General features: G+C 42.5%; 3 protein-coding genes across 3 annotated transcripts; all 3 read left to right on the forward strand.

Moving 5' to 3' along the window:
* Positions 1-332: 332 nt before the first annotated feature.
* Positions 333-1851, forward strand: EAF01_000072 (uncharacterized protein; the record flags this gene model as incomplete). Its single annotated transcript, XM_038908322.1, has 4 exons — positions 333-664; positions 714-908; positions 962-1455; positions 1511-1851. The coding sequence occupies 4 exons, from the start codon at positions 333-335 to the stop codon at positions 1849-1851; spliced, it is 1362 nt and encodes a 453-aa protein (XP_038775228.1).
* Positions 1852-2742: 891 nt separating this feature from the next.
* On the forward strand, positions 2743-3288 carry EAF01_000073 (uncharacterized protein; the record flags this gene model as incomplete). Its single annotated transcript, XM_038908323.1, has 1 exon — positions 2743-3288. The coding sequence occupies one exon, from the start codon at positions 2743-2745 to the stop codon at positions 3286-3288; it is 546 nt and encodes a 181-aa protein (XP_038775229.1).
* Positions 3289-4419: 1131 nt separating this feature from the next.
* Positions 4420-7798, forward strand: EAF01_000074 (uncharacterized protein; the record flags this gene model as incomplete). The annotated part of the gene is made up of 5 exons (XM_038908324.1): positions 4420-4574; positions 4778-5134; positions 5196-5763; positions 5816-7162; positions 7211-7798. 5 exons carry the CDS (start codon positions 4420-4422, stop codon positions 7691-7693), a joined length of 2910 nt encoding a protein of 969 aa, XP_038775230.1. The 3' UTR covers positions 7694-7798.
* Between the last annotated feature and the right edge of the window lie 5139 nt (positions 7799-12937).

A 12937-nucleotide genomic window follows, 5' to 3' on the forward strand; every position in this document is an offset into this window, starting at 1 on the left:
ATTGCGGGGTAGACCATTTTCAAGCTTCGGCAGGTGATGAACCGACTGGGGTTGATATGCGAAAAAACAGGGCATTGGTGGGATATCTCGAGGGGGAGAGTATTCATGCATGGGGTTTTGGGGTCGGGGCCGAGGATCGTGTTTTCGATAGGTATCAGTATTGCGTGTGTGTATGTATGTATCGTGATGGGGGTGGGGATGTATATATGTATGTATATGTGGATTCAGTTGTGAGATTTATGTCAGTATCGAAGGTCGATGCAGTGGGACTTTTATTCTCAAAGTCGTTCTTGAAGTAAATTGTTTGACTTTAATCAGATATCTATCTCATGATGGGACTTCCAAAACCTAGTATTTCTATTCTCGGCCCGGATCCCAAAAGAATACATAGAATCAATGCAAATTCCTTTCAACAAAACGCCATTACCACTGTTAATGGATGGCAATATGTAGCATTCTATACCGATCACCCTACGTCTACGAAACCGCACGCTTGTATGATGAATCTGGGTAGAAGAAAAGTCTCACCTACGCATTCGAAGTGGGAGATATTGAGTTTCCATGATTATGAACAGGTGGTTGATGATGGACATAATACGATATCTGTTGGTATCTGTAGTGGAGATGGAAGTATACATATAGCTTTTGATCATCATTGTGATAGGTGTGTTATTAGTATTAGAAAACAGTTGAGCAGTGCTGAGGAATATTAGATTGAGATTTAAAATTTCAAATCGTATAGATTCAGAAAAACATCCAGATGATTCCAATGTATGGAATGCATCTCTGTTTTCGCAAACGCAAGATCATCTTCCTGGCATTGCACATAATGAACTGATGGGCGAAGTCACTTATCCTCGGTTCGTGAACGTGGATGATGATTTGTTGTTGACATATCGTATTGGCCAGTATGTATGTTCTGATACAACTGCACCTGCACATGAATTTAACATGAATATAGGGCAGGATTAGGATCAGATATCCTTTACCGCTACTCGGCAAAGTCTTCCACTTATACATATATAGGTCAACACCTTACTGGTGTTTCTAACAGTCCATATATAAATGGTCTTGATTATCGAAATTCGCGTCTTTATTTGTCATGGTGTTATCGAAACTTCATTCTCTTCGAAGCTTCCACAGGCACAGATGCGCATAAACAACAAGCCGGACCCAACGGACCCGAGAACAACTTTGATCTGAATTTTGCTTCTTCGGAAGATATGGGCAAGACATGGAAAAGTTCGGATGGAACAACCTTGGCCGTACTGGATGGAAAGAAAGAAAACACCATCTTGCCGCAGTCCAAGGCGAGAGTCTTTGAGATTCCCATGGGAAGTGGGATTTTGAACCAAGAAGCTCAAGCGGTGGATCGGAAGGGTGGATTTTGGGTTTTGAACAGAGAAAATTCTGCGGGCGAACAGCAGTGGATACTTTATTACCGTGATTATACAGGTAAAGTCACAGACTGATCAAATTATGTTGAGAACTTTGAACTAATAGATATTAGGGGGCTGGACAAAGAATGCTATCCCAACTGATGGCATAAACAAACCTACCGAAATTGGCTCAAGAGGAAGCATATGTGTTGACAGTATGAATAACATATATCTCGCTTTGCCTGGAAATACAGATTCTACCCTCAGTATCGTGAAAGTGCATAGTAAGGACGGACAAGTATCCTTTGATCTTGTATGGAGTGAATCAGGATTTGACGGCGAGCCTTCAGTCGAGATACAAGAAATGGAAGGAGGAGGTGAGAATCTGTCCATCTTTACAAGAACCGACAAACAAGAGAATGGAATTCGAGATGTAGTTGTTTTGGATTTTGATCTCAACCGATCTAGTTAGACTTCTGAAAGCAGCTTATAATAGGAACAAATGTATCCTCTTCACTTAGACATATGTCATGTCCCGCCTTCAGTTGCTTGCAGTATAATATCGTGTAGATGATCATGGGTAAGATTGACTGAACCTCCATTTCAAGAATCGAAATATCTTTCTGTCATAGTCCTTAACAGGTACGCTTCCATTCACTTTTGCATCTACTCTTTGCTCTTTGGCTGCGCGAACAACATTGCAAAACCCCGACACTAAAATCATTGTATAATCTTACGTATATGCCGGCCTAAACAGTTTCCACCACTTCAGAGACATCCTATTCAGCGCGGATGATCCTGAAGACCTCAAGTTGTTGCTGCCCGTGGTACTTTGAGGCCAACCCAGACAAGATACCACAAAAGGGTCTGGCACAAGTTGTACTGTCTATTTTGTAAAGCAATGAGGTGCTTCTACAAAACGAGCGTCCTCTTGATTCACTAGACATTCTTTTTCTGCACGAGTTTTCCATGCATCCTCGGCACAATCTGTGTAGACATGAAAACAAAGATAATGAAGTGTTGATTGGATAATATTTTGTTTTGTACTGCGCTAGAATATTTCCAAATAAGAGCTGTGTGAGTACCTACCTAGTAGATAGCTACAGAGGATCTCGGACGGTCGAGAAAGATTTGTATGAAAGATAGGTATGTATGACTACGATGAAATGTGATCAAGAGATTCCAGCTCGGAAAGCTAACCAAAAGTAGAAGGCGGATGATATATTGTCGCCTCAGGCATGAAGAGCATCGCCCCACCTCACATGCACAATAGTTAACCTTGAGATCGCATAGAGAGAAAACGTAGAATCATAAGGACAAACAAAAGACGACGGGGACAGTAAAGCTCAACCCTGATGGATCAATGACTTGCACATCGACATATTACGAGATCTTAGACATTCCGTCGTCTCTTCAAAATGCAACACACATTCCGGTAGCAACTTTGCGAAGCGCATATCGACGCGCACTTCTTCGAAATCATCCTGACAAATCCCAAAGCCAAGAACAATGTCATACAAACAGACCCCAAACGGTTTATTATACTATTGACCAAATATCCGTGGCTTTCTCTCACCTATCGGACTCCAAACTACGAGCACAATATGACAAGGAATTGAGACTACAGAATCGCTCTATAAATGGGGCAGGACAAAAGGAAGGAGAAGTTTTCCGAACGGGTGTTGAAGTTGTCGATTTGGATGATTTGAATGTCGAAGAAGAGAATGGTATATGGTATAGAAGCTGTAGATGTGGAGATGATCGAGGGTTCTTAATTCGAGAGCAAGATTTAGAGGAGGCAGCTGAAGATGGTGAGATCAGTGTGGGATGCAAGGGATGCAGTCTCTGGCTCAAGGTACTTTTTGGTGTAATGGAGGATCTGCCAGACGATAAGGGGTCGGATGCATAGATGCAAGATAATAAAGGACAATATAATCAATGGTACCTGGGCTGCTGTCAAAGGCTGGAGCACAATATGAAGGCCCGACAACGGAGAGCATCGAACAGAGAGTCACTGAATTCACCGGTCAAGGAGGAAAGAGCTAAAGATTTGAATAAAATATTGACTAGAATAGCGTGGGGAAGCTTTCACAGCCATGGCAGATGAGGATACCTTACTTCCCCGTACTTATAACTGTTACGAGCTGCTACGAGCATATATGGATTTTAATATCAACATCCAAAGATATTGACTTGGCTTGCGTCAAAAAGTTTGTACCGTCTTCCTATGACTTCCAATCAAAGCTCGAAAGCTATTGGTCGCCTCAAACCTGCGGTGGTTGTAAATCTTCTTCTTGCAACAACCAAAGTAAACCTTAACAGTAAATAATGGAGCACGTCAACATATCGTAGGGCAAAACCGATATAATGTTGTTCGAACCGTTTAAGTTGCTTGAAGAAGGAAGAAAAAGAAGAGGGCGAGAAGAAAAGTTTTGTGTAATGGTTAAATGGAGAACATCACCCAATGCGGCTTAATGCAATCTGACACCTTCCTCACCGCTACCCAAAACAGTAACTGAATCAAATAAGTCGATGATGAGTAGTTGTGATGATTTTGGAAGATATATCCTTGTACGAATAGAAGAGTACGAGTACGACTGTACGAGATTATTTGCTGCCATTCTTTCTTCCAAAGTTTGAAGTCTCACATCTCACATCTCACTCGCATTAGTGAAGGTTGACAAGCAGGTGCTTTAACCTTATAGCCCTTTTCCCACCTTTGATATTGAATCATCCTTCTCGTCCTAAACGGCATCACCTGGCCACTCCTGTGCACTTTCTGCCACTTTCTGCCACTGTACTTACTCTCTCTATCCACTGGCATCCCTCACAGCTTTTGCTTGCAGACCCAGAAAGACCCCACCTTCCTCAATCGTGGGTAGTTCGATCATTCCTTCCCACTCATTTTGATTGTTCATTCTTTGCCCAGGTTGCAAAGGTGGTGCGTGTCATATTTGTACATACGGCAAAGCATAGCAAAGCATAGCATAGCATAGCATTCGGCGTCGTGTGTGTATTTGTAGCTTCCCTCACTTCTTCCATGTCAATGCGTGTCTCCAATACTCTTACATCCTCTTTTACTCGGCCGCCAGCCAGTGTTTTCCTTTCCTTAAGTAGAGCACAAAGAAGATTACCAATTGTTAGCAGAACCTTTCAAAGTCTTTCAATTAGTTCGTATCGAAGCTCAGCTTCATTGTAAGTTATACCCCGCCATTTCTTTCATTCCATGGAGCTCCTTCCATTCATTGCACAAGCTTGAACATCTACCTACCCTCGTGATACCTCAAGCAGGTCAACTGAGGCAAGATCAACACAGTTAAACCCAAAGTTGCTTTTGATTTATTCACTATCATCTTAGTACGCAGTGTTCATAAGCTCACCTGATTACTCAAATTTAGACTCAGTCCTTCAAGAACCCGTTCTCAATTATCAAACAACTTTCGAAATACAAATTTAACCACCTCGGCAATCCGCCATTGTTCATATAGAAGACACAAGATGTGTAGAGGTGTACATGCCGGAGAGGAGGTAGAGAGCGCAGGAATGGACGTTACCAAGGGAAGAGAGATCTTGCCAGCAAATGTTATTCCAAGACACTACGATCTCACATTAGAGCCGGACTTCCAGAAGCATACCTACGAGGGCACTGTCATAATCGATTTAGATGTTGCTGAAGATACTACTTCTATTTCCCTAAACACCTTGGAGCTTGAGATTCACAGCACCAAAGTCATCTCTGGATCTGAAGCTATAAGGTCAGTGATTGATTGAAAGGCTGTTGTAATATGCTTCCTCAACAAATCTAACATTCAACAGCTCTACTCCAGATGTCTCTTACAATGAGGACAGCCAGACTACAAAGGTTGCTTTCGAGCAAACCATCCCCAAGGGGACAAAGGCACAAATCGAAATGAAGTTCACCGGCCAGCTCAATGACAAGATGGCAGGATTTTACAGATCAACATACAAGAATGCGGATGGATCCGAGGGTATTTTGGCCACAACACAAATGGAACCGACTGATGCCCGAAGAGCTTTCCCTTGTTTCGATGAGCCTGCATTGAAGGCAGAGTTCACAATTACTTTGGTCGCGGACAAGCACCTCACCTGCTTGAGCAATATGGATGTTGCTTCGGAGACTGAGGTCGAGGGAAACAAGAAGGCTGTCAAATTCAATAAATCGCCACAAATGTCGACGTATCTTCTCGCCTTCATCGTTGGAGAACTCAACTATATTGAGACTGACAAGTTCAGAATTCCAGTCAGAGTTTATGCTCCTCCGAACCAGGACATTGAACATGGAAGATTTTCATTGGATCTCGCAGCACGAACCCTGGAATTTTATGAGAAGACTTTTGATAGTCCATTCCCTCTACCAAAGATGGTAAGTTCTTATATTAGTTTTCCTGCTCCAAATGTTCTAACTTCCTTCGTAGGATATGGTTGCCATACCAGATTTCTCCGCTGGTGCCATGGAGAATTGGGGCTTGATTACTTACCGTGTTGTTGACCTCCTTTTCGATGAAAAGACTAGTGGTGCGTCTACAAAGGAACGAGTTGCGGAAGTCGTCCAGCATGAGTTGGCTCACCAATGGTTCGGTAACTTGGTTACAATGGATTTCTGGGATGGTTTGTGGCTCAACGAGGGTTTCGCAACATGGATGTCATGGTATTCCTGCAACATCTTCTATCCAGAATGGAAGGTATGGCAAAACTACGTGACAGATAACCTGCAAAGCGCCCTAGGTCTCGATTCTATTCGAAGCAGTCATCCAATTGAAGTACCAGTCAAGCGAGCCGATCAAGTCAACCAAATCTTTGACGCTATTTCATACTCCAAAGGCTCTTGTGTCCTTCGCATGATTGCAAGTTATTTGGGAGAAGATGTGTTTATGGAGGGAATCCGCCAATATTTGAAGAAACATGCTTATGGCAACACACAAACCGGTGATCTTTGGGATGCATTGAGCAAGGCGAGCGGTAAGGATGTCTCGGCAGTTATGGACATCTGGACAAAACAGGTCGGATATCCTGTTGTAAGTGTTACGGAGAACGAAGATGGAAAGAGCATTCATGTCAAGCAAAATCGTTTCTTGCGAACAGCAGACGTCAAGCCCGAAGAGGATGAAGTTTTGTACCCGGTTTTCTTGGGTCTCCGCACTAAGAGCGGTGTTGACGAGGAACTTGTTTTAGACAAGCGAGAAGATACTATTCAGGTCCCTGCAGATTTCTTCAAGCTGAATGCAGACCATACTAGCATTTATCGAACATCATACACTCCGGAACGACTCGAAAAGCTAGGTCAAGCTGCCAAGGAAGGCCTACTTACCGTTGAAGATCGTGCGGGAATGATCGCAGATGCAGGAGCTCTCGCTTCAGCTGGATATCAGAAGACTTCCGGTGTTCTCAACTTGTTCAAGGGCTTCACTAGTGAAACCGAATTCGTTGTCTGGACCGAAATCCTCGCCCGCTTAGGCAGTATCCAAACTGCTTGGGTTTTCGAGGATGAGAAAGTCAAGGATGGACTTGAGTCATTCCAAAGAGAGCTTACGAGCGGATATGCTCACAAGTTTGGATGGGAGTTCAAGGACAGTGACGAGCACGTCCAGCAACAATTCAAGACCCTTCTTTTCGGTAGTGCTGGTATTTCTGGTGACAAGGTTATCATCAAAGCTGCACAAGATATGTTCGCTAAGTTTGCAGCGGGCGATAAATCTGCTATTCATCCAAACATCCGTGGTAGCGTTTATGCCATCGCCTTGAAGTATGGTGGCAAGAAAGAGGTATGTTCAATCCGTCTAGAAAATAGATGGTAGCTAATTTTTGTACAGTACGACATCATCCTAGATGCTTACCGCAACTCGACAAACAGCGATGAGCGTAACACAGCTCTCCGATCTTTGGGACGAGCTAAGGACTCTGAATTAATCAAGCAAACTCTTGCTTTACCATTCGGCGGTGAAGTTAAGGAACAAGATATTTACCTCCCAATTAGCGGACTTAGAGGCCATCCAGAAGGTATCGAAGCATTATACGTTTGGATGACCGAAAATTGGGAAGAACTTCAACGAAGATTACCAGCCGGTTTGTCCATGTTGGGAACGATGGTTACCATTTGCACATCGGGCTTCACCGGTGAACGTAACCAAAAGCGAATTGAGGAGTTCTTTTCGAAGAGAGATACCAAGGGCTTTGACCAAGGTCTGGCACAAAGTCTGGATAGTATTAGAGCCAAGAGCGCTTGGGTTGAGAGAGATAGAGAGGATGTCAAGGCCTGGGTGGAGGCAAATACTCAAGTAAAGAGTGAGCTTTAAGTAGCTCTAAACTACGTACTATGATTTGATATATAAATATCAATATCAAAGTTTCAATAGACTAGACTGGCAGAAAGCAATGCAATATTCAAAGTGGAGACAGTATTTCAAACCGCCTGAGTTACTTGACGAAATACAGAAATTCAAAGCTCCTGAATGTCGGAATGCAGCTCCGGCGTTCGAGTTAGTAGATCAGTAAGATGCAGAGACATTAAGATTGTAAACAATTCTTTGTCGAAAGCCCTATGCGATTTTCAACTGCCAGATACGTAATTATGCGTTAGATACGAATTGTGTTTCAGCCCAGCGCAATAATATCCCGCTCTTGACGACCCCCTGTCAGATTTGGACCAAATAACCCATAACTCCCCTTCTCCTTTGGAATTTGGGCTTGCATGAGCATTAGAGTTTCTTTTCTGTTTCGTGCATGACGCGATACTCCCAAGAAGCCAAAAGATGAATGAACATGTACCTAACCTATCCTCGCGAACTACTAGGTATGCACATGGCGAGTTGGGGAAGAAAAAGTCAACGTGTCATCTGGTCTTCCACCCTGTGATCCCCGTATGATTTTTATTTTATTTTTGAGAAGTTTGCGGTTGGACAATAAGGTTCATGAGTTGGATTGATTTGGGTATCATAGGGCATATGTACTTGCTGCTGCTTCAGCCACTTGGCGTGTTGTGCTTGGGGTTGGGGTTGATTTTGATACGCTTGATTGCTTGATTGCTTGATGACTTGATGGAAAGTTGTGTAAGGAGCGTAAGTGTTATGATTGGGCTGCTTGGTTGTTGGGGTGGTTGGGTAGTGTGATTTGGATTTGAATTTGACGCGTAGCTACCTATGTAGAAGACGCAAAGCCTCGGTTCGGTATCTACATTCCCGCGCAGAAGCCACGAATTTTGAAACTGTACATAGTATCTCTATATATATGCCCATTTTGTGCTGGGAACTCAAGGGTAGGTATCATATCTTCTGTATGTGTGTGTGGAAATCTCAGCTGAGTTAGACTTTCCTTATCTGCTTTCTTCAGCCAGGGCCCAGGACGGGCGTGGTTGAGACGGCTCGGTTACCGGTACGGCGTTGTGGGAATACTAGATAGGGTTCTTTGCGATGCCTGGTGGAAAAACAAAGGTGGAGAGGTAGGAAGGAGAGGAGAGGAAAGGAAAGGAAAGGGAAATATGTTCTGATAATGGTAATGGCATGGTGGGATTATGTGGATAATAAGGTATCTATGATCTGATATTTGTAACTAGTGTTGCCAAGTGTAGGAACTCAGCTTGGGGAAGTTTTCAGCTCTTGTTTTTTGTTTTTAAATCAGCACTAGCTTGAGAATGATATTTGCACTTGTTCTTTCATCACAAGAAATCATGCATCTGCAGATTTGTCCAATGTTCGCCATCTCTGCCTCCTTGAATCTGCTTCGAGACCTCCACGAAAACCCCATTCCTCTTTCCTTTGTGGAAGTGTCTCAAAGCTGTACTCCTGAGTCCATGTCCTCCGAAAGCTCCGAGAGTCAATCTTTATGGATTTCGATTTGCAATTGCTCCCGAATCTTTGCTATGCAAACTCTATATATACCCCCCCTGGGACTTCTTGATGAAATCGCAAGTATCTCTAGCTTGAGGGAACACTGGTCCTTGCTATCCCTCCCGACCTAGTCCATGGAAATGCCTATGCAAGCCGACAGTGGATTCCTAGGGTGGAATATGTTCAAACTGATCCTAGTTTTTCGAATATTGAAAACCATATTTATATTAGATGTGTCAAACCGGATAAGCGGATCTCCTAACACAAATGGGACCCTCAATTTATCACTCAGTGAGCCCTTGCCATGATGAATCTCAAGATATGGTCTGGATTGCATCAAACAGTCTGCGCGGTGTCGTCAGGATACTTGCTTTACATTGACATTTGTAGACGATACCATTAGCTTCAAGAGGGTTACACAGCGCCATGAGTAAGTGTGCCTGTGTAGCCAGGAGAATATGCGAATCTGAAGCTTGATGGAAATCAGACGTTGAACTATAGTCTACAAGAGGACTGACCAAATCACCTTAGCGTCGAATTACATACTTTCAGGCCGCGCAGGCAGTGATAGATCTGCGGAGACATGATGTTGATGCAGGGGCCATGAATGATAGCTTCGGCGTGGCCGAAATTATGTGCACATTCAATCGAACATCATGTGTTTGAAATGCTATTATTAATTAGTCAATAGAAACCCAATGTTAAAATATAAAATGGGGTGGAAACTAACACTTGATATATGTATCAAATTTTGTCAAATTCGACAAAGGTATGTTGACAAAACCTTCAAGTGAAAAGAAATATTCTCAAAGATTCGGTGAAATCGGTCATTCCGGTTTGTATACACTTTCATCCACATCAAGATAGCTTCACAAAAAGCGTCGGAAGAAGTTCCGCAATAAGAGGGTACACCCAACATCAGAAACCGATGATTTGAGGGGTCAATTGCGGGACAAACCCACTGTCACGGTGTGGAACAAACCGTCGCGAACGGCTGAACTTCGAACTGTATATCATCCCGTGTCTAGACATCGGGGTTCAATTAAAGTTTCGAGGTTCAGGTGGAGGCCTTGTTGAGTTCAAGACTAGCAGGTGTGCAAACTTCAAAGCGTTTGGCATCACGCTAAGATGGCAGATTACGAGTTCGGTGGGCGTTTAATTCCTCGCTTGTGGTGAGAGAATTAGACAGGAGACAGGCAGAAATTAGATGATAATCATCATAAGGTTTTGTATGCGGCGCGAAACATCTGATTTCACGGATTGGCATCACTGGATGATATGTAGCGGGAAGGACTACCACCTACCAAGTTCGATTTTTGTATATGCCGATGTCAATGCAAATCTGCTATCCCTGCCTACCTGGGTACCTTCGGAGATTGTCCATTTTGCAATCAATCGAACTCTTCTAGCGGATTTCTGTAGCAAAGAGCTTGTCTGTCGGGATCAAGCCACAGGAATCACCTCGTCGGCTCTTTTTTCTCATAAATTGCTGATGCACAGACGTTGTCCTTAACTAGAAGGGCTCGGTACCGGTATCATCACAAGTTCTTAGCAGCATTGAGTAGAGTTCGTGGGCAAAATGTCTTTCTTAACAGCCTTGAAGGGGACCAAGCATCAATGAATGTTCTAGCTTCCCATGACTAGTCACCGACGCAACTATTGAGCCACATCCGTGATAGAACGATGCACTCAGATAGGATTGCGCTTGAAGACATCCTTGCTTTGACGTGCAAAAAGTATAACGATACCGGTACATCATACCAGTCACGAAGTCACCAATGCATCCTTTGAATTCCCTCCACCCGAAGTCTGAGGAAGGCGAGAACACTTGAGCCGTCCTGTGTCAAACTCATCAACACTGCAATACATATCCATATCGACATATAATGAGCTACGATCATACAAAGTACCGTGCCTAGCGATGTATACTACACCTCTCAAACAACCTCGAGATGGTGCAGATCCATATGTCGTTTCGAATAATCTTCATACGAGTCGCATTGGCACGAGTATAACCCCGTGCACTCTCTATTGCAATAATCGCATCGTACATATGGAAGCTATGATAGTAACCTAATGACGGATGCATGATATCCGCAATGTAGAAGAATATCTTTAGGCGATTAAAAATTTATCGATTGTACGTACATACTATAGTTACCTAAGCCTAGCTATACGAACACTGGCCATACAAGTATTCTCTTTATATAAATACATTTTCTAAAATCGACTAATATTCATATAATTAATTTAATTTAAACAGACATATTCTTATATAAAAACATATAATTCTCATTTTTCTAATGTTCTTATAAATTTGATAATAATAATTTGAGCTTTCAGTCTATTATATAATAATTTTATAAATTTATATAATTAATTACTAACTCAAGGGTATTAAATGAAGCTAAAGATTAAAACTAAATTTGGATATATAAGTAACTCATGTATACGAGTATTTAGGCCTTGAGATTTTTATGTTCTTACTACGAGGATATATTTGTTAAGTCAGGTGGAGCCCAGGCTAACTACTAGAGGGTTTACAATTAAAGAAATTAGCGAATTCGTACTAAGTAATCTAGAGGTTTAATATATACTAAAAGGAACTCTATTACTTTAGGATATTTAATATAGATATTATAAATTTAAGAAATAAAAAAGAATTCTAATATTATGAAAAAAAATTAACTTATAATATATATAATTTAGTATATACCTGGGATTAACCAGGACATGTAATTAGTTTTGAATATATTGGAATACATCTACTTATCAAATCCTTACTAAGGGATTCAGAGTTTATCCGATATATTCCCTACTAGAGAACCCTGACAGTTCTTATATCTAGGTTCATTTGTGCCTCCGTTATCGTATGTAATTTCGCTATCCACACCTAGTAAGTATTTATCCGCCAAACCATCACCCCCACATCCATCCTGAAAACTCGAAGTGGGGGATCACCCATCCCCTGTCTCTCCATCCATCCATCCATCCATTCATCCATGATCCATCCACCCATCCATTCTTTTCAGCCTCCCGCTTCCTCTTCCTCATTCCAGATCTACGGCTGAAGAATTCGGTTACCCCTCCCTATATAAGTACACACATACGTATTACATACATACATTCCTCACATTTACGTTTCAGCCGAGAAACAACCGTCTCGTTGCGATTGGGGAGTTAAAAAGTAAAACCTTAAAAACTATATTTCTTCGACTTCCGATTTGTGATTTTATCCCCATGGATCCCCATGGATCCCCATGGGTCCCCATCAAAGGGCTCCCCATGTATGAAGAGGAAAAATTCTTCATACGAGGAAGCTGTGAGCTTGATATCCAGCTAGTCCACACCACGAAGAAGAAGCTCCGTTCAGAAGACTACCCAAGCTTTATCATGCTAAGTGGGAAAGAAGAAACAATCAATCACTGAGTACGAATCTAACCGTGAAGAAGCGGTGGTGTTCGACACCGGAATGTCGAAAAGGAGATATATCGTACTATCTGCGGAATCGTTGATTCCTTTTTGCACCACTAGAGATATCATCCATGTGATTATCATTGCTTGACCCTTCCGCTCTTTGCAATAGTATGGCGAGGATCGTCGCGGCGTTCGTGGCTCGAGCGGGAATCATGCTGTATATAACTGGCTCGTAGACAGCCACATATGCGGACACTAATGTAAGGTACTCGACTAGAACTATCAAAAGCAAATCTG

This window comes from Botrytis porri (genome assembly GCF_014898465.1).
Source record: "Botrytis porri strain MUCL 3234 chromosome Unknown BPOR_001, whole genome shotgun sequence".
Lineage (NCBI taxonomy): Eukaryota > Fungi > Ascomycota > Leotiomycetes > Helotiales > Sclerotiniaceae > Botrytis > Botrytis porri.